The sequence below is a fragment of the Zingiber officinale genome, chromosome 6B, assembly GCF_018446385.1.
Source record: "Zingiber officinale cultivar Zhangliang chromosome 6B, Zo_v1.1, whole genome shotgun sequence".
In the NCBI taxonomy this organism is placed as follows: domain Eukaryota; kingdom Viridiplantae; phylum Streptophyta; class Magnoliopsida; order Zingiberales; family Zingiberaceae; genus Zingiber; species Zingiber officinale.
In genome coordinates, this window is record NC_055996.1 from 76,986,419 (window position 1) to 77,013,925 (window position 27,507).

General features: G+C 36.6%; 1 protein-coding gene across 3 annotated transcripts; it reads right to left on the reverse strand.

The window, feature by feature from the left end:
- Window positions 1-1,294: 1,294 nt before the first annotated feature.
- Window positions 1,295-27,507, reverse strand: LOC121992768 (pyrophosphate-energized membrane proton pump 2). 3 transcript variants are annotated; one of them, XM_042547329.1, is made up of 15 exons: window positions 27,352-27,507; window positions 26,506-26,620; window positions 25,801-26,004; window positions 25,267-25,418; window positions 25,031-25,178; window positions 24,816-24,948; window positions 17,708-17,880; window positions 16,898-17,018; window positions 4,401-4,588; window positions 3,788-4,225; window positions 3,422-3,586; window positions 3,175-3,330; window positions 2,988-3,099; window positions 2,644-2,863; window positions 1,295-1,628 (listed from the first exon to the last, which is right to left on the reverse strand). In XM_042547329.1, exons 2-15 carry the CDS (start codon window positions 26,593-26,595, stop codon window positions 1,529-1,531), a joined length of 2,400 nt encoding a protein of 799 aa, XP_042403263.1. In that variant the 5' UTR covers window positions 26,596-26,620; window positions 27,352-27,507; the 3' UTR covers window positions 1,295-1,528. The 3 variants fall into 3 exon arrangements, with proteins under 3 accessions (XP_042403263.1, XP_042403265.1, XP_042403264.1); XM_042547331.1 differs by having other exon boundaries at window positions 26,506-26,703; window positions 27,352-27,500; XM_042547330.1 differs by having other exon boundaries at window positions 26,506-26,714; window positions 27,352-27,497.

Genomic DNA, 27,507 nt, shown 5'->3' on the forward strand with positions numbered 1-27,507 from the left:
CACTATTACAGTGTACTTACAATCATATTGTTGGTGTTGTTCCATAAATCTTCCCCATACATCAATGGACAACATAAACACAATTTTTGTAATCACCTTTTGTTACAAAAGTGTACATTTTTTTTTACAATAGTAAACCGATACATACATCACTAAATTTTTATTTGTCTTCTATCAAATTTAGTTTTGCTTGAAATTTGTCCTTCAACGCCTCTTACAATTGCCTCTTGAATCCTTTGAAGTAACAATACTCCTGCTTTCCTCTTACTCTTTTGCAATCCCGCCAAACTGCAAGAAGAGGTATGGTTAGCAGGAAGAGATTCATGATGGGGTCGTGCTTATAAGAGCAAGAAGAGGTATGGATAGAGAGAGAGTGAAACACATGATGAGATGGCGTGCATCCGAATCACAGAAATCATTTTCAAATAAGAATTTATTATAATGTGATTCGGATGCCTTAGAAAATAGCATATAAAAAGGGAGGTTGGTAGGAGGGATAGAAGGGGAATAACACATATTTGACTGTGCCCTTTGATACTAAATTATAATGCATCTTTTGGTAAATACCGAATTCTACATGCACTCTTTGATAAATTTCTAAAGAATATATAAGTTGTAAGTCAAATAAATTTAAATATGAATTTTAAGTTTATGATATGATTTAAAATGTCGACATTTTAGACTCAAATTAAAATAATATGATTTTGATACCATATTGTATGATATAGTTTTGATATTTTTTTTAAACATAAAATATATTAATTAAAAATAAAAAAATATTTTAAATATTTTAAAATAAAATAATAAAATAATTATATATATATATATATATATATATATATATAAATTAATGAGATAATTTTATTGATTTTAATTAAATCTATTTAAATCATCTTTATAATTAGAAGTTGATTAAATTATTAAATTATTTATTAAAATTTAAATTAAAAATCACCCTTTCATACCTCTGTTCCACGACGCCTCTAGACAGATCACTGGGCCTACGCGATACATACAGATGCATCGCGGCATGCCAGTACAAAAATAAAACGGGAAGTTTTTCCAAATCAGATAAAACTGTGATTTTTTATTAATTAACATGCCCTATTTTACTGGTGTTGAAGCCCATCCAAAAAATAAAAACATTTATGCAAGCTCAATTATTTGATAATTATCGAGTCCGAGAAGTACAGAAGGCTGTTAATTTATTGACAAATCGGAGTTCTACACTCAATTCAAGACCAGTGTAGGAGTAATGACCAAGGTTCATAAATCAACAATGAAAACAAAAAAGTTAATGAATTTTTTTTTAGAATGGACAATAATCATCGATTAATCAGCCGACTGCAAAAGGTATACATAACATTTTATACCATGTACGATCAATGTCAATTCATCGATAAAAATATCAGCACTAACTCACGACAAGTTATTAATATTGCTCTACATCTGGAAAGAAAACAGCTATAACACAATGCAGTTGCCACCAACATTTCTATGACTGCGTATGCAGCCTCTCTATTCTGTATCACAAAAAGACCGGTGCCATGACCAAAGTGATTGTTGCAAGCATCTTAATAAGAACATGTAGTGATGGGCCAGCTGTGTCCTTGAATGGATCTCCGACTCTGCAAGAGTGAAAAACAAAGTTCAGTACTTAAGAAAGCAAATGTAAATTATATTTATCCTTTTCCATTTTCCTAAGAATTGGAAGACAATTTACTAGCCAAAATTTTACAGACCTGCAGGATTGTTTAACAAAAGAATATTATTACAATTTTTTGCAGCCTATGAAAACTCTCCTGCATTGTAAAACTTTAGACAAGGAAGCAAATTAAAAGATGTTGTTCTATGAATTAGAACAGAACTAGGTTTTCTTCAAACTAAGAAACTGTCCAGTGAGGTGATACACTGCCTTCCAGCTGTGGAAGACGAGCACAGACCCACTTGTGTTGATCGACCAATGTGGCTCCATATAGGAAGACATGGGTTGGGAAACCTGGAAGTATTTAAAAATGGCTTCCTATGGTGCCCATTAACGGAATAACTAAAGGAAAGAATGGTTTTGGATTTCCTCCCCTCACCAGGGAGGTGCCTTTTCTGAGTGACAACAAGCAAACTAACCGAGCTGCTTACTCTGAAAGCAAGGATACAAGGGAATACTCATTGGATTCCTTCGCTTGGCAGCTCACGGTAGCTAGGGAACTAAGGGAAGTACTTTTCATATTAACTGCATGGTCAGATTCCCTTCCCAAAAGATACTCTTATGCTTAGGTCGTCCAACTTAGAGTTCAATTTTCTTAATTCATGTTTTCTTCTGTCAACAATCTCAACTTTATTCCCAAACCTTATGAAGTAAATAACTATGTCCAAAACATTTCAAGTTTGTTCCAATAAATTTTTTTGAATATTATCGAGAATAAACATATGTTGTCAAATGCCTCAAACATATGCCAAAGGCAAACATTTTTTTCCTACCAATATTAGCCAAAGAACTTGATTTCCTCGTTACAGATATGCAATCATACTGGTGAAAGGGCACAAAAAAAAATTCATCAAAGGGGCCATGCATAGCTATCAGAAACATACATGTCGCATGCAGCAACTTCAGAAACATTAGGAAAAGCAATTTAAGAAGCTTACGTGTCACCAGTCACTGCAGCTTTATGGCAATCACTGCCTTTGCCTCCCAAAGCACCAGTCTCTATATATTTCTTTGCATTATCCCATGCACCGCCAGCAGTATTAAGGAAAAGAGCCATAAGAATACCACTTACTGTAGCAAACATAAGCATTGAAGCTACAACTTTGGCACCAAGAAGCTGATGCCCAGTATAGTAGCCCAATAGCCGGAACATTAATCCTGCAACCAAATGGTATATCATCCTTGAACCATCAACAAAACAGAAAATACACTCCTGCGCTTGCAAATGACTATGGAGAATCAATCACTTGGAATGGCTGCTTCTAAAGCAAAAAATGCTTACCAATTACCACTGGAGAAATAGTGGCCAAAGCTCCAGGTTTTATCATTTCACGCAATGAAGCAGATGCCACAATAGCAACACAGCGACTATAATCTGGTTTTTCTGTGTAGTCCTGGCAGCACACGTTATTATCAATATACCCATCCATTAAATTTTGCAATTTATGTGGGGCATATGGAATACTTACCATAATGCCTGGTCTCTCGATAAATTGTCTACGGACTTCATTAACAACTTCTTGTGCAGTTCTTCCAACAGCAGAACAGGCCCAGGCACTAAATACAAATATAAGCGTAGAACCTAATAAGCCTCCAATAAAAACCTCTGGAATTGCAATATCAACCTACAATCCACCGGCAAGGATGTTCAGCAAGAGATCATGGAAAACTATAACAAACAAATATACTAGAGGAAAAAATGAGAGTGATCGATACCTGATTAAAAGAGACGTTAGCAAATGAAGAAACTTCATCCATATAAGCACTGAAAAGAAGGAAAGAGGCAAGTGCAGCAGAACCAATAGCAAACCCTTTTGTGGTAGCTTTTGTAGTGTTACCTACAGCATCTAAAACGTCTGTGATTTCTCGAACACTTTCAGGCTGCAAGCAAAATATAGTAATGTGTTATACCATATATCACACTGGATAAAAAAGGGTTTGAGCCCCAGCATCAGCACCACCTACTAAACTTTAACATAATCAAACAACAGTTGATTTTACAAGTGCACATATAAGAAATGATTTGCACATTGCCCATCAAATAAAAAAAAATAGGTCAGTGAACTTCTTGATAACATGTACCTGTTGACTCATCTCCACAATCCCACCAGCATTATCAGCAATAGGACCAAACATATCCATGGTGAGAACATATGCTGCAGTGCTAAGCATTCCCATTGTTGCTACAGCAGTCCCAAATAAACCGCCAGTTGGATATCCAGAATCATCCACCAGACCTGAGGTATGTCCTAGCCAATAGGCTGAAATAATAGCTACACTTATCACGAGAACTGGAAGAGCTGTTGATTCGAGTCCCAAACTGACACCAGCAATTATGTTAGTTCCATGACCTGTAGCACTAGAAAGTGCTAAAACTCGGACAGGTTCATGCTTGTAATCAGTGTAATACTTGGAGATCCAAACAAAAGCATATGCTGTCATTATTCCTACCAACCCACACAAGGCAAAATTTAACCACGCAGAAGGTGCCTGTTCTGTGTATAGGAGCCATCTGGTAGACTGAAACATCAACAGTAAAACAAAATGTTAATAGTTCAGATAATTATAATAATTTAACAAGTGAAAACAAATGAACAAAACCATGAAATAATGAAAAGATGGAAGTTCAAGTGAAAAATCACCATATACTATAACGTATTCATATAGGTGGCATCTGTACATATAAGTTGCTTACCACCCCAAATGTCAGAACAGCCAAAATGATCGTGACAGAGTAGCCTTTCTGAAGTATAGCCATTGGATCCTCAGTAGGAACTACAATACCAGAATCACGCGTGCCCCTAATTGATAGTATCCCAATAGATGAGACCACTAAGTCAAAAGAATGGACAACAAGAGGAAATAATATGAACCCTGAAGGATCTGCATAAGAAAAAAAACAGGTTTGTTTAACATGACCTCAAACTTAAAATAGATGCAAAAAATGAGCAATTCAATATTCATAAAATTGGATGATGATATAGGTAGTAAAGAAGTATACACTTCAAATTGAAAAGTCTGACTGCATTTCCTTTCTACCTGTCCCATCCGATTCAGGATAAGATATTTGAACTAGAAGGTATTAAAAGAGGTAAAATGCAGTGAGCATCAATTACTTTGAGTTATGTGCCATGCCACAATTAAAACACTCTTTTGGAAGAAGAGTAACTAAGTTTTGGTGGAAGGGAGCTCTCCTATCTCTCTTACACACTCTTTTTTTCCTTCCTGTTTGATTTACTTGTTCTCAAACAAGTTATGAAAGCAGAATTTCTCACAAAATATTCTTGTATGTTTCAAAATCTCCATAATGAAAAATCCATGAAGGGATTTTTGTGATAAAACTTGATTGCACACACCTCCTAACCCAGAGATTAGTAACTATAGTTTAAATTCCTGTAAACAACTTAAAAGTTGGTTAGCATGAAAGCAATCTAAATTCAAAAGTATAATTGTCGTAACCTCATCATCCTCAGGTCTATGTTGACAAGCTAACATCACAATCAAAGTTGGTCAATAGTCAAACAGATACTATATAGATTGATCTCTTTCATTACATCTCCAGCTTTTCTGTTAGTTGGTTAATCAACTAGCTTTAATATGCATTTGAGAAGTTGGTCCTATAGTCAAACCCTGCCTATATCAAATAAATATTATAGTATCAATTCATTCGTTGGGTTTCAGTCAATGAAGTATACCCACCTACACACACATATAGGTATCAAACTTTTGTATTAGCCATCAACCCAGAAAACTTTTCAACAGCTTGCATTCACTTAAGAAAAATGGAAGGGGCAAGTGAATGTCGGAGCAATATTTAAGAGAAGTAGATTTACCAATAAAATAATATGGAATTTAAACATGAATAATAATGTATAATTAAAAGTGCAGGGAGATTCAAATCCAGGCAACATTTGTGGGGCATGTGCAAGTTTCAAAAAGCAAACCAGGAAACCTTGGTGACATGAACAGTTATCTCCAACAACATAGATTTGTACAGAATTTGCAATATGATTCCAAAAATATTTTGAAAGCTCAGTAGCTCACCCAAATAACTAGATTAGGTAAGTATCAATCCAGAAATTCTTTAAGAAGTCCAAGAGCAAGTTACAATAAGCAAAATAATAACCTGGGTGATGTAAATAGTGCCAAGGTTAAAATCACGACCGTGCCAAGGTTTCAGTCCTGAATCGGAACAATGCGGTTTCGGTATCGTGTTGTACTGTGCCAATATAATTTCGATATTTTTTAAATATATAATATATTCATTAAAAAATAAAATATTTAACATAAATATTTAAAATATAAAAAATATAAAAATAATCTTTTAAAAAAAGGAAATAAATATGAAAATAGATCAATAACTAAAAATTTTATTATATTTTTTTAAAATTAAAATAAATAAAAAAATATAATTAATTAGATAATTTTATTAGGTTAATAAAGCCTCTTTATATTATGCTAGAGTTGATTAAAGTAATCAACTTAAGTTTTAATTAAAAAAACACCCGACCCACTCGTGATGAGAGAAAAGTCGCGCGACTGCAGCACGGCCGCGAGTTCACGCGACTACACAGCTGTGGGGGTCGTGCAGCTATTCCGACACGGCCGCAGGGGTCGCGCGACGTCTCTCTTCCACGGGACTTGGTATCGAGGTCGTGTCGATCGGTGGGTGGAACGAGATGTTTCGCCCATTTCGACCGGTTCAGCACGGTATTTTAATCTATAAATAGTGCTGCAATGAATACAGACTTCCGCAGGAATCAACAATATGATTCCAAAAATATTATTTGACAGTTCACCCAACTAGAAAAGGTAAGCATCAAGATTTCAAAAAACATATGCAACAATATAAGGTCACATGTAGACAGAAAGATATGCAAACCATATTTTCAAATAATATTAATTATATTGACCATAATGCTTCATGCCACGTGTCAAAATATACAACTTATGTCAACCAGATAAGTTATCAAATTAATCATCCTAAGCAATCAATATCAAATGAATTTTTCATTGGAATTATCCTTCTAAAAAAATCACGATCTCGTAGTATATTTTATATATGATGCTAAGCAATCAATATAACCTAAAATAAATATCATATAGCAATGCATGTTAACCAACAAAGCAATCAATATAAGAAAATTCTACATATTAACTTAAGTTATCCATAGAAACCACTTTGTGTGTGTGTGTGTGTGTGGGGTGGGTGGGACCTTGAGAGATAACCCCTTATCACAAGGGTACCATCCCCACACAAACAACATCATAACATCCACATGTCATTGAACATTTATCCATATACAAAACGAAATACAAAAAACTGCACTTTCCGGAACATCCCATCAACACTAAGCATCACCACTTCAAATCTGCTTTTGTTCCGCACTTGCCACAGGAGGTAAACCATGCAAGAGATTGCCAAGTAGAGCACCTTTGATAGCCGTCTATTGCCTCGATACCGCCTTAGAAGGACCTTGAAAAGTCACTGAACAGAAAAGATTTCATGCCGAAATCCCAGCCAACGCCTCACCTTATCCCACAATTCAGTTGAGACCGAACACTGGAAATAGATGTGTCCATTTGATTCATCCTGTTGTTTGCATAAGGAACCTGTCTTATAGGACTCATAGGTCATCTTGTCCACTGTTCTTAGCCAGTCATGAGCCATAAACCACCAAGTAAACCGATGCCTAGGCATCAATCCGGCCCTCCATACAACCAGCGCCCAAAGCACCTTCGCCGCACATGGCCAGAACATTTTGTATGCATTTGCCACTCACTCCTTTCTTCTCCGATGCAAACCAATCAATTAACTTCATATTCACAACACCTTGACTCCCCGATCTTTGTAATAAATCTTCTCTAATCTGTGATAGCCTCTTCATTAGAGGGGAATCTGATGCCTTATTGCGCCATTGTCAAAAATTTGCACCTTTAATGTAGTGGTGTTGCACCCATCTTACCCACAATGAGTTTGTCTTGCTTTGGATATTCCATAAAGTCCAACACAAAAAAGAATTGTTCCAAGCATTAAGATCCTGAAAACCATAGCCTCCATCCTTCAGTAGACATTGTGGACCATGAAATCAGAGGGTGTTTGGCGGATCAAACGAAAGACCGACAAAGATCATACAATTTGTCTATCACACCACTTAGAATTGGGAGTATTGAAAGTCAATAGCATTCCACACCTTGTAATACCGATCTATCCAATTCCAATCTTCCAGCATATGACAGTGTATGCTTCGGCCAAGACGCCATCTTCTTAACTATCGCTTCAAGCAAAGAGCCATAATTCGCAATACGTAGCTTTTCCATGGCTAGAGGGATACCAAGATAGCGAAATGGAAACTCCCCTTGTTTAGAGCTAGTAATGTGCAGAATTTCATGTCTTGTTTGTTCATCCACGCCGGTCATATAAATATTAGATTTCAATGGGTTGGCTCGTAATCCCGCCTTGTTGCCAAAATTTTCCAATACATCCGCTAATGTCTTGATGGTGGAGGTATCCGCTCTTGCAAACATTAGCAAATCATCTGCATACGCCAAGATGAGTTGTACCCCTTCACACATAGTATGGAAATGAAACCGAGGTTGTCGCGATGCCTCCTTCAAAGATCTTGAGAAAACCTCCAATGCTAGGCCGAAAAGTAGTGGAGAAGGGGGTCCCCTTGCCTCAATCCTCTTCTTGCACCAAAGAACCCATGGATGCTTCCATTGATGCTTATCGCGTATGTGACCGTGGAGATGCATTCTTTAATCCATTCTAGGAATTGTTGGGGAAAGTCATAACCAACAAGAGCAGACATAAGAAAATCCCAATCAACATTGTCAAATGTCATCTTTAGGTCCACTTTGATCATACGTCTCGGAGATATCCTCTTGCGAGCATACTTCCTTAAAAGTTCTTGAGCAAGGTTGATGTTCTCTCCAATATATCAATCCCGAACAAATGCCGCTTGTGCCAGATTTAACAAGCTATCCATAACCTTTGCTAGCCGACCCGCCAATACCTTTGAGATGATTTTATAGAAGACCGTACAACAAGAAATAGGTCGGAAATCAGAAACTTTAGGGGAGTGATCAGATTTGGGTACCAAGACAATCAAAGTGAGATTTCATTGCTTCAGGAGTCTACCATAATAAAAGAACTCCTTAACCACCGCCGCCACATCTTCTCGAACTGTGTCCCTTGCCGAGATAAAGAACTTTGAGTTATATCCATAGGGTCCGGGAGCCTTATCAATTCCAATATCAAAAAGTGCAGTTTGGATTTCCTCCGTGGTGACCGTTGCAATCAAACTATTACGTTGTTCCTCCAACAATTTCCGCCTAGCGATAGAGGTACTGTCCAGCGGTAGACATGTCTCTTTATTGCCCAATAATCCTTGGAAATACCCCCACAAATTCATTAGCAACATCCTCCAAACTTGAGGTTTGTTCCCCGGATTCTTTAGTAAGTGTAATGATGGTATTCCTCTTGTTGTTGCGCTTCACTAAATCATGGAAAAACTTAGTACACTTGTCATTCTTCTTTAAATACTCACTCTTGGCTCTTGGTAGAACATCTTCTCCGCCTCCGCAAGAAGGATGACCTCCTTTCTCAAAGCCCCATAATCAGTAGATATTCCATTGTCAGCCGAGAGCTTTGTGCTTATTCTAGCTCTTTTTTCGCCCTTGCCGCTTGTTCTGAGATGTGTTGGTAGTGTTGCTTATCAAGAGTTCTCAGTTTGTTTTTCATTCTCATAGTCTTCACTTTTAGGGTATATTGAGCATTCCCCTCAACTAGTTCATCCTAAGCACTAGTCACCAAGTCTTGAAACCCTTCATGTAAGGTCCACATATTGAAAATTTTGAAAGGCCTATTCAATCCTTTCTCCCTAGCCAATGTAGAGACTATAGTACATGAGTGATCCGAAAAACAACCCAGTATCTTGAATTCCACATAACTCTCATAGTCCGCCTAGAGCCAATGTGAGTTGACAAGAGCCCAATCAATCTTGGAAGACACCGTACCATTTGTCCAAGTCATTCTACACCCAACCGACCGAAGATCCGCCATGTCATAAGTGTGTACAAATCCCTCTAGATCCTTTCTCATAATTGGTGACCGGTTGTCCACCCTTCTTGTCTTGTACCATCAAAGGGATGTTGAAATCATCCATAACAAGCCAAGGTTCAGAAATACTTTGCACGAATATTGTGAGAGAATTCCATAGCGGTCTCCTTGCCATAATAGAATGAAGCTCATACACAAACGTGACAAGAAAGCTTCGCCCCGTAATTCGGCAACGGGCATTACAATGAGCATATTGTTCCTCCATAGCTATCGCATCCAATGAAATCCGCTGCAAATCCCATAATAGCAAAATACGACCACAATTAGACAAACTAAAATTGTATGTTTGCCCCATACCTACAAACCATCGCCTCATAATTAGCTCTAACAAGGAAACTGTGATCTTCATCTCAAGGAGCGCCACAACTTGAATACCTTTGTGCTCGAGGTGATGCACCCCCCTTGCTTCAGGGACTTGTGAAAGCTCCTTATGTTCCAAGCGGCTATTTTCATTTTGCGCCACCCATACAGGTTGCTCATACCCGTAATACTCTTCCACTTTGGATAGCTGTTGAACCTTTCTTCATAGTCGGCACTGCTATCCCTTTTTTCCCAGATTCACCCGAGGAGGTGGATGTCGAGCCCAAGGTGATGCATCTGATGACGAAGAGGACAATGATGTCACTTTGCTCGACACAAAGGTTCCTTTAACCGCCAATGAAGATGGAGCATCCAAGTTGTTTGATACATCCGAGTTGTTAGCTGTTGCTTCCTCATTCTGCCATGTTCATTCCACATCTTCCTCCCCTCGTGATGGTTGCTGAGAAATTGACTCTTTTGCCCGACATAGGTCAACATTATCTGGTTCCGAGGGAGCCTCAACCATGGATTTGAACCAATCTCCAAGCCAATCATACTCAGCACCTTTGGTATCGAACAGTCCGGAGGTAAACCATGGATTTGAACCCACACTGGGATGTATCTACCATCTTCATCGAAAAGGAAGCATCTAGGCATGTTCTTCATAAACAATGGGATACCATAGACGAAATAGGGACCTCCGAGCAAGACTTTTTCACGATCTTGAGGGGAATCAAACCTGTACACAATCCAACCACTTTTATACATGAAAAAGTTGAAGGGTGTTTTCCACCTTCGAGCCACTGCTTAGACTCCGTCACGCCCAGGATACCTTCCCATGAAGCACCTGACCAGACAATACCCTATCGAGTCCTCCACGGGGTCAATGTCATCAAAGTCAAACTTTAGTTCTTCCCCGTTGATTCATGTTATTGCAGATGTGTTGTTGCCTACATCTAGGGTTGTAAATGAGCCAAGCCGAGCTTTGGGGTGTTCAAGCTTGTTTGACAAAGTAGCCGAGCCAAGCCAAGCCAAGTTAAGCTTAAAATGAACCAAGTTTTTAAAATGATTGTTCAAGTTTGGCTTGGTTTATTTTTTATGAGCTTGATCTTGTTTGAACATTGACTTGAGTTTGGTTCGTTTAGATGTTATCGAGCTCTCAATTCAAGCTTGGTTCGAGCTTGGTTCAAGCTTAGTTCGAACGTGGTTCGTTAAGATGTTATCGAGCTCTCAATTCAAATTTGTTTGATTGTTTGAAACTTTTAGTTGTTTGATTGATTATTGAGTTTGATAATTCAAACTTATTTATTTATTTTATTTTATTGTTTATTTAATATATTAAAAAGAGTTTTATTAACGAATATGGTTCGTGAACATTGTTCACGAACATTAACGAGCTGAACACATATGTGTTCAAACTTGTTTGTTTAGTTTAACGAGCTGTTCAAGCTTGTTTGTTTAATTAATCTTGTGTATATTGAACAAACATAAACAAACTCTTACCAAGACGAACACCAAGCTTGTTTACGAACGCTTAGTTCATTTACAGCTCTACCTGCATCTTACGATTATCTTTGAAAAGGCCAGCCCATGACTTCGTTTGGGCCTCGGGACGAGTTGCATCATCTCCCTCAACCGGAATATTTCCATGCAGGCCTTCTTCCTCCAGTCGAACCTCCTTCTCCGGGTTTCCATTTGTGTCGGTTGTTTGTTCTACTTGGGCATCCACAACATATGTTGCCACTTGGACTTCCACCTTAGCCTCTCGGGAGTCCACATCAGCCTCTTGGTCAACCCCAACTCCTGTTATAATTAGACATGTGTCAATCGGGACCTCTTCAACTATTTCCACATCTTGGACTTCTTTTCCATGACTTAAGGCGGGATATTTGAATCCCTTTTTCTTTTTCCCATTGACTGTGAGAGTCCACGTAACAGTCCCAAATAGAAATACTAGCAGAAACACTAAGTATCAATCCCAATTTGGAAGGAGAAAGCACCATGCACACCCAAAACAAAGTATGTCATCCCAGCCGAACTCCAATGCGGAATCGCCACCCAAAACTCCCAAATAAACAGTGCTCAATTAAAGCCAATATCCTTGGCAATCAATGAAGGGGAGCCTAGGCGCAACGGTAAAGTTGTTGCCATGTGACCAAAAGGTCACGGGTTCGAATCCTGAAAACAACCTCTTGCAAAAAGCAGGGTAAGGCTACATACAATGGATCCTTCCCGGGACCCCGCATGGCGGGAGCTTCGTGCACCGGGCTGCCCTTTTTTTTTTTATCCTTGGCAATCAATGAGCATTAATGCTGATTAATTATTCCAAAAATTTCCTTCTATGCAAAGAGTTGGCCGGAGGTGCCGCCAGACCTTCAGATCGCTGGAAAAACTAAGGAAACCCTCCGGTGATGTGAGTTGCCGTGGGATTTTGGCAAGTCAAAATCCTTCCTTCAGGAACCAGGACAAAGGAGGAATGGAAGCCGAAGAAAACCAAGCAGAAAACCAAGCAAAAACAAAAATCTGATGAGAGCTTGTCGTCCCCTCCAACTCCGACCCAAGAACCACCCAAGGGAGGTTGTCCTCCGTGGGAGGACCACCGCCGTCAAGCGTGTTACTTCCACGCAGTCTCAGTCCACCAAGGAGGGAGCCCAGCGCCCCTACCAACCTCTAGTCAACGTCTCTCTAGAGATTCTAGAGAGAAGGGAGAATTTCTCTCTCTAAACCCATGACTGACTGACTAAGAGCTCGAAACCCACTTTTTTGTGATATGGCTTAAAGTAGTTAAACAAAATTAGTATCCACTTAGAGCTTAACAAGTATGGGATTCATTTAGAACACTTAATCCTTCATTCATTATGTGGTCATAAGCTAATGCAATGTGTTTCCTCGCTGAATAAGCATAAGTGGTCATAAAACAGCTTTTGTAGTGGCTTTTCAAAAGAAAAGTAAGTACCCTCAACTCATTTCAGTATTAAAATTGAAAAAATTAAAGTAAAAAAAAAAATCAGACAAGCCAGATGACATGTTGGGTAGTAATCATTGCAGGATCAGACTCGAACACAATTCATATCATAAAAATGACTGGATTTTGTGATTCAGCCAAATCCAACCCAGTTTAATAAAGTTATAAGAAAATCAAAATGCTATCTGATATCCTAATAGCCTAAAATGCTTACTAGATTCTGTTCCTTTATGACTCCATCTATCCCTTTCCATATTCCACCATTTCACCATACTAGCTTTATGTTGTTCATCTCCCTCACACTGAATCTGTGTCATCCATGGTATCATCCAACTATCTCATGGCTCAACAACTTCACATGGAAAACTACTTTGCCCCACCAAATCACCTAAATTCATCACTTAATTATTGTCCCCCATTGCCTTGCTTTGCATAGGAATCAATCCCCTACTCCATAGCATTGTCATAAGGGCCATCAATTTGCATGGTCAAATGCAATACCCAATTCCTTTGCTTCATTGCCCTTACATGTCATTTCCAATAATATCCTAGAACAGTGGCTCTCTATGGATAAGAAATAAACTATTATTGTCCAATGTCCACCAAACTAAAAACTCAAATAACTCCACTCTCCTCTATCCGAAAAGGCTAAACTTTGAACATTGTCCAACTGTTATGTACACGGTGGACAATATAATCCTGATTGTGATCAAGAATAAATTTGCATATTTTATGTAATTGTCCAACTTTGATCAATATGTTTTATAATCACAACATATAATTTAAATATAGAATATAGATCAAGAAATAAGCTTTATCAGATATATCATAGAAGTGCCAATATACTAAGTACTATAGAATGTGGTTGTTGTGTTGTACCTAATTGCAATCCAGAAAAAAATTGGCATATTTTATGTGATTGTCCAGCTATGATCAATATCTTTTGTAATCTTAACATCTAATTTGAATACAGAATATAGATCAAGAAATAAGACCTATTAGATATATCATAGAAGTGCCATACAAATGTACTACTAACCATATAAAATGTGATGGTTGTGTTGTATTGTGTTATATATAAATTTGATATTATCATATTTTATATACGTTACATTATGTCTGTTATAGTTTTAGTATACATCAAGTACTATAATCCCTATCGACTTCTTGTTTGCAACAATTATTAACATGCAAAAGATAGTACAATTTTTTGGTAGTAAGATTTAACAGGGATGTCCTCGTGTAGTCTAGCCACAAGGAAGAATTCTCCAGCAACTATTGGTGAGACTGCATGAGATCATGTCAAAAAAATAGAGATAGCCTAAGAAATGTAAATTACAAGCATTGCAAAAATCCTCTCTTCAGTGATATTTATCATGTTAAACACCATTTAGTGTGTAGAAGAAAAGACATGGAGTAAACAAATGTGCAGAAAATATGTGTGCAAAAGTGTTCCTGATCTGAGTAATTGTTCAGAAATTTAATGGAATAATGGGAAAGGGGGAGGAAGGGTGAGATGAATTTTTCATGATCATGGTGACATGGAGAATCTCACTGTGAGAGTTGCAGACACTGGAAAATATTGGTGAAAAAAGAGGAAAAACATGGATGTTTTGTTAAAAGTTCTCAAAATACCTCTGTAAACACCAAATACACTCAAGCACTATGAATCAAAAGATGAAAAAAGATTTGTGGGAAGAAAGTTCTCAGCCAATAGAATGATTTTCTATACAAGTATATTTCATTCAATTGCACTAGAAATCCTGAATTTGCAAAGATTTTCAATATTCTTAGATAATATGGTTTTTGATTTCAAGCCTCCTTCCACCTTCACGTCATGACAACAACAAGAAATGTACAGGAGTGAGCCACCCTCTTTTGAAGAAAGAAGCTAAGCTCACAGTTGATCAAGTGAAGTATAAGACAGTGGAAGAAGCTTGGTTATTCAAATTATGTTTGGTGCATGGATTAACAAGAACAGGCGTTCTAACCTGTAATTGTCTAGTTAATAGCCCTATGGGAATATTTTTGACATACGTCATGTGCTGATGTGTCTTGCTTGTCTCATACAACAGAAAAGATATCTTAAAACTCTGATGATATGGTGGAAAGGCTTAAAGAGGAAAATGTAGAGCAGGTAATAAGTGAAAATGTTGCAAACTATAAGGCAAACATAGAAATTATTGATGCAATCAATAGATGGCTCTATCTACTGCATGCTGTTTGGCCATTATTTTGGTGGATGTCAAGAAGTTATTACTTATTTACATGTGACCACTGCAAAAGTTGAATGATCACTCACAACTCTTAGACATGAAAGAACATCACTTATTGCAATGTTGAGGCAACTAACCAAAGGAAAAGGTTTAACTATGGCATCAACAAGTTGTTTTGCAATAGATTATTTGACTTCAGAATGCCTTATTCATATGAAGATCAAAGATGATGGTTTTCAACTCATTGATGATTCAAAATCTAGAAAGTCTCTGTGCCTCGACGAAGGGGAAAGTTCAACATATTGCACTTTGATAGCAAATTCTCATAAAGATGCCACTGTTCCATTAATTAAGGTAAGAACTGAGAATAATGGTCCGCACAGAATAATGAGAGCAAAATGGGATTTATTTTTGAGGGAATAGACTGGGAAAGAAGAGAATTCAATTTATGTAAAAAAATGACAAGAGGAGGTAATATTGAATTTTTAAAATCATATATAAATTTATTTACCATAGACCTAATTACTAATACTTTTCTCTTAACTTTCTAGATATATGCCCATATGAAATAGGGGGATGTTGAAATCAATATAGGACTATGATTGCTTAGTTCTTGTGGCAAAAGGTGCTGCACTCACCCCAAGCGCCCCTCTATGCCCGCCCCAAGGCATTTGAAAGGGAGGTAAATCATGTGACAGAGCGGTGTCTCTTGAGGTGGTAGGGATTTTATTCCCCGGATTGTTTGCTGGGAATTTGATCCCTGCTCTCTTGTAGCAATCTACCACCTGAGTAATGATTGCTTAGTTTTTGATGACAAAGGAAGCAAAAAGAACAAAAAACAGATTGATCAACTTAAAAAAGGCAGTAGGGTTGTTTAGTTGCCCTGATATGATGAAGATGATAAGAAAGGATGCTGATGTTGCTCCACAAGTTGCGCGAATTTTGTTTGTCATTATTTTTCAAAATATGCATGTTATTTAGCACGATTTTGGAAATCTGATGCTTAGTTATTGATGATGTTGATTCTTAAACCTATGTTTGAGTTTAGGCATGAACAGTGTAATGTTATTTTTAGTATCGATGTTTGATCATTAGTTCCAAATATGAAATGTTTGATGATGTTATCTATAAATAATATTTGAAATGAATTATATTTTTTTTTTAATTATAGGCTCATGACATCTTAATTACCCAATTAATAATCCGAGTTCACATACACTCGTCCAATCCTACATAGAAAGCAACATTGACTTTCGTACTCTCTAGAAATAGGAAAGACCAATATATAAAGGGATGAATAGGTACTAGGAAACAAAAACTTAAGTAGATCCCACCTACTAATATCCTTACAAACACTAACATCAGTAATAGCAACTACACAATTAACATATAAATACACCTATCAAGATAATTCTAAAATCCCAAGAGAATTTAAAATGGGATAAAAGAAACATGGATTGAAAACATGAGATAATTGCATAACAGAAGTTGGATGTTGCAGCACATATTTAGAGAGAAAAATGTAATTTTTGTGGACACAGAAGTTCCAGCTTTGCAACTACAAATTTTATAAGAATAACAGCCCTTGCCTTCAATTTTGCAGCGCTGAGCCATTGTTCCTCCGAGTATCATAGCACTGATTATTTCTGCTGCTATGCTCTCAAAGAGATCTGCACCTCGAGCAGCACAGTCACCCACATTATCACCAACCTATAAGACCAGCTGTGTAATTAAAATTTTATATAAAATAACAAATTTAAAAAGTACACAAGCAATCATGAAGGAAACTAACCAATGATATTCTTACATACAAACTTCTAACAAGATGAACTAAGTAGAAGCAAAGCCAACTTGCTGTCTGAATAGAGTGATATCAAAGTGAGCACAACAACAATTAGTACAAATTGTCTAGTGCAAGATGCACATTCAAGTTTTTAAGTCCAATATTCACTTCTAACATTAAGAATCACTCAGGTTTCAGCCAGATGAAAAAATAAGTTTTAAAATCCTGAAGTATCACTTATCAAATTGAGATTGGGTAGGCATGTTCTCATATAAAAAATTTTGTTTGTATACTGAGTACTCATATTTGATGTTGCCTAGACAATATCTTGATCCACCCAAAGCTTTCTCCTGTACATAATCATTTATCCATTTACACTCGGAATTTAAAAAAAAAATCCTTTGATGCAAAAAGACCATAACTAGAATGGCATTAAAGTTCTAAAAAAGCTTCATAGAGGAATTAAGGTATATGAATAAGAAGAGGGAAAAAATCACCACCCGGCAAAAACTGATGGTAGACACTGATGAACAACATAAGAAAAGCACTAAGAATATGTTGAAAAGTGAACTATTAGGAATAACTTTGTTTTTATTAACAAAATTAAAGGCATTACCAAGTCTGCAATCACAGCAGGATTTCTTGGATCATCTTCGGGTATTCCCTGTTCCACTTTTCCAACAAGGTCAGCACCGACATCAGCTGCTTTAGTATATATTCCACCACCCAACTGAGCAAAAAGCGCAACAAAAGAAGCACCAAAACCATATCCCACAAGAAGAAGAGGCACTGCACGAGCACACAAAGGACGTCTCAATTGGGAAACAAATTTGATGCTAAGTGCATATTTATAGTCAAAAATTCATCCTCAACCATATCTTGAGTTAAAGATTGAGGACTTTGGAGGGCCTAACTGCTTTCAAATACATCAATCAGAACAAAAGCAACAATCAGAACGAAAATAAAGATTTTGATTTGCTTCAGCCTTGCTTGTCAATTTTCAAAAGATATTGGAAAATGGATTGCAACTCCGCCCATGACGAATTATCCTGTCATGGCCGGTACCAAGTCCAGATAAAGGAGGAAAGTTGTGTTAGGTTGCCAGCGAGCATTAAACTAAGAAAAATGTTCAATAAATGGATCCATTAAACTATTGTGCTAATGCTAGGTTGTTACCCGGAAAAATACGTTGCGGGGTCTAACATCTCGACAGGACCACTACATCTCCAGAACTAGGGTGTGGTGTTAAATATGCAACAGTTCATGTTGCAAGGTTAACGGATTGGCAATGACCGCTACACATGGTTTAAAATACCGTTCCGTGCGAGGCGAAACGGGCAAAACTTACTGTTCCACCGATAGCCCGGTACCGAAACATGGTTGGCACCGCAGGCTGTCGACCTCAGCGACCCCCACATGGTCGCGGAAGAGCCGCAATCCCATGGCGACCACAGCAGGGTCACAGAAGCGCCGCAATCCCACGGCGACCACCGTGGGTCCCGGAAGCGTTGCAACGCCGCGGTGACCCACGTGGGGTCACGGAAGCGTCGCAACGCCCCGGTGACCCCCGCAGGGTCGCAGGAGCATCGCAACGCCTAAGAGACCCCTACAGGGTTGCGGAAGCTTCCCATAAAGCTTCTGGCGACACCAAAGGCGTTGTAGGACACCTCCGACGCTACCGAAAGTGTAGTGAGATGCCTCCGGCGCCACCAGATGCATCTTGCGACCTGTTCCGAGCAAAAATTAAAATTGAGATTTAATAAATTCAAACAATTCCCAACTAAAGTGTATATTTGAAAGAGACATTTATAAACCCTAATTAAATTATCCCAATAAGATATATAAAAAATATATTTAAAATTTTAAAAAATATATATTAATTGATATTGAATTTTTGTTACTGTTTTAAATTTTATTTAAAAATTCTAAAAGAATTCTAATATTTAAAATTTATATTTTGATATTTTTTAATTATTTTATTTTTTAATTATTTTATTTTTTAACTATTTAATTGATATTTTGATTTTTTTTACTATTTTAAATATATATTATTTAAATTAATAATTAATTAAAAATAAACAGTTAATTTATATAATTATTATATATAAAATAATATCTTTGTATTAATTTATATAATTATGATTAATTAATGTGTGCGTTGGAAAACTAGGGAAATAACTTAAGCAGAATATTACAAGAACCAATGCTTCTATCTGATTCATGCGACTCCTTTTGATATTGGTAAAGTAACATATTATGATATATTAATTTTAATTCAAATTATTGATAGATCAATTTTTTTTAAGAAAACTATATTTAATTATTTTTTCTAACAATATTAAATTGTTCAATAATGAAGAACTTATATAAAATCAATATACAAATTATTTTTAAATTATATACAATAAACATATTTATCTAATAACTGCTATATATAAATAAAAAAATATTGAAACTGTATCGGCATGGCACAATACGATACCAAAATCGTATCGTTCCGGTCTGGGACCGAAACCTCGACACGAGTCGAGATTTTAAACTTTACCGCTACATATTCATGAAAACTTCAGTGTAGTGTTAAATAGGCAAGAGTTCTCACACTATAAGTTGGATATAATAAATATTATAAGAAAACTAATAGTATAATATTTGGAACATGAAACATAGGAGCCCTCATTGGTAAAGCAATAGAGGTAGTAGTTACAATGAGTGGGAGAAGAATTAGTATTTTGCATGTACAAGAGACAAAACGGGTAGGTGAGAAGGCAAAGATAACATAGAACTCGGGTTTTAAGTTATGGTGCACACAAAAGAGTAAAATAAGAAATGGAGTGGATATTGTTATAGATAGTTCATAAAGGATGAAGTTGCAGAAGTAGTTAGACAGGGAGATAAAATTATAGCTTTCAAAATAGTAGCAGCAAAAGAAACTATGAATGTAATTACCATATATGCACCTCAAGTACGATTACATGAAGATATCAGATCAAGATTTTAAGACGACTTAGATGAAATATTACAAAACATTCCACCAATGAAATGATTTTAATAAGAGGCGATCTAAATGGACACGTCAAAGTGAAAAATGAGGAATACGAAAAGGTGTATGGGGTTATGAGTTCGGAACAAGAAAAGAAAAATGGAAAACTATATTAGATTTTGTAATACTATATAACCTTATACTAGTTAATACGTTTTATAAGAAAAAAAGAAGAAACGTTCAAAAGTGATAATAATAGATCGCAAATTGACTTTCTTATGGTTAGGAAGAAAGATAAAAAGATTTGTAAAATCTAGAGAAAACTTAACTACCCAACATAAGTTAGTAGTGTTGGATATTGATGTGTATTTAGTACGTGTTTTTAAGCATTGTTTTGCATACATTTTGTGTCCTTTCATGAGCATATTATTGTTTTCATTATTTTTATTCTTTTGTTCAGAGAACTGCTCTTTGTTTGTTTTTGTTGATAAGGACGTGAATTTAGAGCAAAGAAGCCTTAGAACGTGTATTTCCAACATAGTACATGACTATGGATCATATGGGAAGAAAAAGGGCAACTGAAAGACCATCAAATTGAAGTTTTAATCAAGGAACACGCCCATGACCCAGGCATGTTCCTTCAGATGAAATTTGGTGCAAAATGGTGCTAAAACGGAATCTACAGCCTCCAACACGGTCAGGCTGTGCCAAAAAGGCATGGTCGTGTTAATCTGCTCAAAAACTCTCGAGGCCAACACGACCCGGCCATGCCTCCCAAGCACAGTCATGTCAACCTCCGACCCAAACTTTGAACGGGCATAACTTTCGGCTCGGTTTGAACCGCAGGACCTACGACATATCAAATTGTAGATAATTTCAAGATCTATAAATTTGTTTCAAGGTCGAACCTGCAAAAACCGGATCTAAGGAGCGAAAAAACAGTTTTGGCATAGCCCAAAAAAATTTAACAAATCTGTAAGGCTTGGAAAAGCTATAAAAGGATGAAGAGAACCTTGTTAGGTTATCTTGGACCAAGAGGCTCTACCCCTTCTTGGAAAAGGGTTTTCCCCAAAAGAGGAAACCCTAGGAGCACTATCAAAGAGTCGTCGCAACAATCCGGCCACCATCAGAGCATGGAGATCCTTCCAGAGACATCGGCACCATCTCGCTAAACTTTCACTTCTCCCTGCTATTCATTTGGAGTTGTTAGATACTTCCCTTTATGTCTTTTGGTAGTATCTCCATTTCCATGGTGTAGTTCTTCGGATTCTAGGAGTCGGAAATAGCTACAATGTAATTCTTGGTTTTATTGTGTATGTTATAAATGTCATAGGACGTGGAGAGTCGGTCAGCATATAGAGGTGATAATCTAGATGAAGAGTTGTAGTGACAAGGGTAGTCCCGCAAAGCGGACTTCTAGCATTATCGCCTCGAATGTAAACCGACTTGCCATAAGGGAATGACTATCTTAGAGCTTAATGGATTTGCTCCAATTTGATGTCAAGAAGTAGATGGGACAATCTAGATGTACCATGGAGCCCTAGTGGCAAGGTTCACAAAGCAAACTTTCTAGCGTTATTGCCTTACTAAGAGGCGTCATGTTTGGGTAGGCACGCAGGTATAATCCTCCCAATTCCATATCGATAATTTAGGACAGGACACCCTACATACGAGTACACATAGAGGTAGGAAAGTAAACAATACTTAAGGCGTCAACAAACATCGTAGTGAAACTGACATCCTAGAATCGTTCCCCCGATCCAATTTCCCTCTCAATCATTCAATTGCTCTTAACCTCTCAATTGCTCTCTCTCACACTCTCTCTCAGTCTCTTTCGTGAGCTCAACCAACTTCGACTTTCTAGATAAATAGCATTGCAACTTTAATTATTGTTTAATCAACAGTCCTCATAGGATTGATATTCTATTACTTGACGATACCGTGCACTTGCGGAAATCGACACATCATATATACGTCTCAATCATAGTATCAATAGAAGGAAAATATACACGACTCCTACAATTAAGTGATAGAAGTAAAGGATGGGAAGCAAAATATACTTAAAGAGAAGATCAAAGTACAAGTATTAGGTGAAATATACGGTGACTCTAATACGACATGGGATAAGATAGTATCAAAGTTAAAAATAATAGAAGTGTACTCGGTGAGTCAAAGAGGCATGCACCACCAAGGAATCTTGGTAGTGGAATGAGGAAGTATAAGAGAAAGTGAAGAAAAAGCAAACAACCTATAAAAATTATATATTTGTAAGAACAAAGAAAACTTTAAAAAATATATAATAACCCAAAAGAAACTAACAAAGCAGTGAATGAAGCAAAGGATGAAACTTTTAAATGATTATATCGAAAATTGGATGCAAAAGAATGAGAAAGAGATATTTATATAATAGCTTGAGTAAGAGAGAGAAAGACAAGAGTTCTTATCCAAATAAGATATATTAAAGATGAAAGAGTACTAGTAAATAATAGAGAAATAAAAGAACGGTGGAAAAGGTATTTTCACTTTTTAATTAAGGTTTAAGTGACCAACTTAATTTAGGTAATTTAAGTAAGTCAAATAAGTATAGAAATTTAATTTTTTATCGTAAAATTTAAACTTTAAAAGTAGAACTAGATTTAAATGAAATGCAAAATGGAAAAGTCATTGGATCAGATGATATTCCAATAGAAGTAAAGTAACAAAATTAAGATAAGTACTCTAGTTCCCTTATATAAAATGTACAAAATTGTACAAACTATCAAGCTATTAAACCAATGAGTCATACAATAAATATTTGTGAGAGTAATAGAAAAAAAATTAAGGAGACCATGGTGACTGAAAATCAATTTAGGTTCATGCATGGAAGGTTGACAATAGAAACTATACATCTTCTCAAGCAACTAATTGAAAAGTATCGAGGGCAAAAACAAGATCTACACATGGTATTGATTGACTTAGAAAAAACTTATGATAAGAGTCTAAAAGAAATTATATGGAATATTCTAGAAAAGAGAGGTGTTAGCGTAACATATATTAAACTAATTAAGAATATGTATGACAATGTAATGACCAGAGTGTAGATTTAAGGCGGATTACTTGAAGAATTTACAATAAAGATAAAGTTACATCAAGGATTAACTCTAAATCTCTATCTTTTCATATTAGTCATGGGCGAACAATGCAGTACCGTGGTGCATGTTGTTTGTACATGATATTGTTTTGATAGAGGAGACACGTGAATGAGTAAATGCTAAACTAAAAACTTGGCGAAAACCCTAGAAGTGAAAGATTTTAAACTTAGTAAAGTAAAGACAAAATATATGGAATTTAAGTTTAGCAATATTAGACGTAATGAGACAATTGCTAAGATAAGAGATGACGAGTTATGAGAGTTTTAAGTATTTAGAATTATTTTACAAAACGATGGAGAAATTAAGAGAAATATCTTACATATAATACAAGCAGGATGGTTGAAATGGAGGAAAGCGTCGAGTGTTTTATGTGATCGTAAAGTACTTCTAAAACTTAAAGGGAAATTCTACAAAACGACGATTAGGCCTGCAATGTTATATGACACTAAATGTTAGCTATGACTCGAGCATATGAGTAGATGAGAGTTGCAAAGATGAGAATGTTAAAGTGGATGTGTGGCGAGGATGTACAAAATAAAAAATGAGTATTAGATAGAAAGTCAAAATTACATATATTGAGGGAAAATTTCAAGAAACAAGTTTAAAATAGTATGAATATGTACTTAGACGGCCAATAAATACTCTAGTTCAGCGATGCAAAACTATGACAAATACGGGCATCAAGAAGATCAAAAAAGGCTTGATTAGTAATAATAAAATAAGATAAAATTTATTTAATTATAGATTGTGATATAGTAAAGGATAGAATCTAATGACGTAGAAGGATTCATATAGCCGACCCCACCTAATGGATTGTTATCCACTTCAAAAACTAAAACAATTCTAACCATTGTAATATTTAAACTATAGCAACAATTCTTGTGTTGCACAATTTCACAACAGCAACAAAATGGCAGTTTGTAAAGTAGGAAAAGAGTTGGTATCAGCAATATGTTCATGCAATAGAAAAAATAAAAAAAGACTAGTGTGGTAGCTGTCAACCTTGAGTTCACTGATTCAGTTGTTTCCTAAGTAGAGTCACTTTACCTTCCAAGTCACTGTAATTCAGAAGACTAAAACTGATATACAATCTCATAAGGTTGCTCGGATCAGATTTAGAAATGTCAAAGGCATTCAATATCTGCATTCTATTTTAAATTCACAAAAAGAAGTAAAAAAAAAAGTTCCTACAGACTAAGATATATGCATCAAAATCTCACCCCTACAATGTGCATGCTTAATAAAGTAATAGATTAAATTATTTCTTTTATGTAGTGCACCAATCTACACAATAGCTGTAGCTTCGTTGTTTGACAATATTCCCAAATAATATTGATGCCAAATGTAACATACTAAAAGCCTCTTGCAAACCCTAACTGTATATAGTATTTTTTGATGCCAAATGTAACATATTAACAGCCTCTTGCAGACCGTAACTGTATATAGTATTTTTTGATGCAAAATGTAACATATTAACAGCCTCTTGCAGACCACAACTGTATATATTATTTTTTGATGCCAAATGTAACATATTACAAATCTCTTGCAGCCTGAACTGTGTAGTATTATTGTGGAATTGTAACAATTGAAATGCCTTTTCAACGTATACTTACAGTCTGTAACCTTCATTGAACCAGGAGAATCTACGCCAAGGAAAACATAAAATGTTGCATATAGAAAGGCCACACCAATTACAGCCATGCCAACCACAATAATTGCTGAGAAGCCGCCTGCCCGTACAGCAATCTGATTTTGAAGCCAATTAGTAAAATGGATAACTAGAATGTAGTGGCATTGTGCAAGGCAAAACACGAGATTTTGAAAGAACCTGCAATGCCTCTCGTGCAGAACGCCTAGCAGCGCTAGAAACTCGAACATTTGCCCGAACAGATACCCACATCCCAATATAACCGGCTATCCCTGAACATAAAGCCCCCAGAAGAAAAGCAACCACCGTAATATAGGCAGATGTTGATCTAAAATACCATAAAGAGGATGAGAAGCTTTGGTGATAACAATATATAGTAATGCACAAAATTCTCAATAGAGAGAGTAAGAAAGCACCTGCCCAAACCAGATGATTCCTGTTGCGGGGTCATATTGCGAAATAGATATATGCAAAGAATTACAAGTGCTAAGAACATTGCCATTCTAGAAATAGTTCCATATTGAGTTTTGAAAAACCCTTCAGCCCCATCTCGTATAGCTTCAGATATCTAAGAACAAGAAGTGTAAAGAAATATACTAGGAAAAGTGGAAGGTATCTGTTAAACATATGATTGAAAGAAACCCTTGAGTTGAAAATTGGATACTGGTTCTGTTTGCAGATAAACAAAATTTTCAATTAGTTGTTTCGAGAAGACATGCTAAATTGGACTTGCAGCAAGACTTTTTATTTCTTGTTGACAATCAGATACTCTTAATGCTTTGATTGACCAAAAAAATGATGTTCAGAGTTCAGACAAAGAAAAGCTAAAAAGCTTAACAAAGGATCTAAACCATGACCATAGAAAAAACCAATATCATATGCAGCAGGAGCATCAGACTAAAGATACACACATAAAAATAAGAAGAAAAATTATAAGATAGAAAAAATACCTCAACCATTTCAGAAGGTCCCTCATCCTTTGCAAGGACCCACTTTGTGAGATAAACAGAAAAGAAGAAGCTAATGATACAGATGGAGAACACGAAGAAAATAATTGGTGAAGTACTAGCTCCAAGGTAGAACATCATTCCAACTAGCAAAAGCAATAGGACATACAAGACACGTGCATTTATTCCCAACAAAATCCGGAATATCTGGAAGAAGGTAAACAGAAGCGAGCAGAAGTTAGAAGTAAAGAGGTTACAAAAACACAAACTACTATCTTACAGTTTCAAAAAGACAATTTCCTAATGTTAACCAACAATTCTTGCCAATTCATCTGCATGCATGACGCAACCTACAAATTGTAATGGAAATAATGAAGCTGTTAATGTCCATGAGAACAATGTATTTATCATGGATGTGAAACAAGAGGAAGCATCAAAAACATAGAAAAATAATCATCTGGTTCAAAAGATCTTAAGCAACAATTCTCATCAACTCATTTACATGCCTTGTGAGACGTGTGAATTGCAAAGGAATTATGAAGCATTATTCAAAGAGCTGCCCATCAAAGAGACTGGCAGAACGATACAAGCCAAAAAATCCATCACACAGCCAGAAACATGATAAGATCAGGCCATGTGAGTCCCAGACAAACTTAATTGAAAAATGGTGAAACAACAAGAATTAAACAACCAAATTCAGGATGTTACCAAGGGGGCCTGTGATTTACTCCGCATGTTGGGGAATGTCCTTGACCTCTCTTGATACCCCCCTGATCCATTTTCCATGTCAACATACATTGCTACAGACTGAAGAGGATTCACCCTGTGTACCAAAAGCGAGACAAAATCCCAATGTGAGTAGCTTGCGTATCGGTCACTGAATTGCTCTAGAAGGAACTGAAATCCCTGTCAGCAAACTGAAATCTGACTAAGTCATCTTATGTCCAAACGAGAAAAGAAATTCAACACTAATCCAACATACAAAAACAAAAATCACAGACACGGAAAAAAAGACAAATCAACTAACCGGCAAATGGCAGAACAGACATGCCATCAGAAAGCCAAAATTAAAAAAGCGTAAACAACACATCTATCACAAATGGAGAACGTCTCTTGGCAGTGAATACGCCAATTGCAAACATCTGACAAAGGCAAAAAAAAAAAAAGAAAGAACAACCTTTGACATTTTGCTCGTGAGTAACAGTCAGATGCCCGCTTTTAACTAGAAGAATTCATATGAAACTAGTCTATTCAGATCTCAGATAATAAAATCGTATTTGGATGGATATGATCCATTCGGTGTACCTTTGATCTTTATCGATTCTTCAACGGCCTATTTCTACGTTTCTGCATATACGCTCCTTTCTTCGCTCATTTAACAATCAAGTTCCGTCTCGCTTTCACACACGAAATAAGAACCGACGCTAGATATCTCAAAATTTTAGCGCAGAAAAACTTCATTCAATATAAGTCGAGATATCTGACCCCTAATTCCTACTCGAAAGATCCCAGAAAAATATGGAGAAGAAAAGTGGATTGGGAAAGAAGCCAGACCTTCTTTGGATTTCCGGCGCTAGCTGAGACCAACTAGGATGCGCCGGCGAAGGGTGCAGCCCTCGGATCTAGGATTCGGCGCAGACGGGCCGTGTCGCTGAGACGAAGAACTAGGGGAGCGTAACCCACGCCATAAAAACTAAACGCGCTTATTAA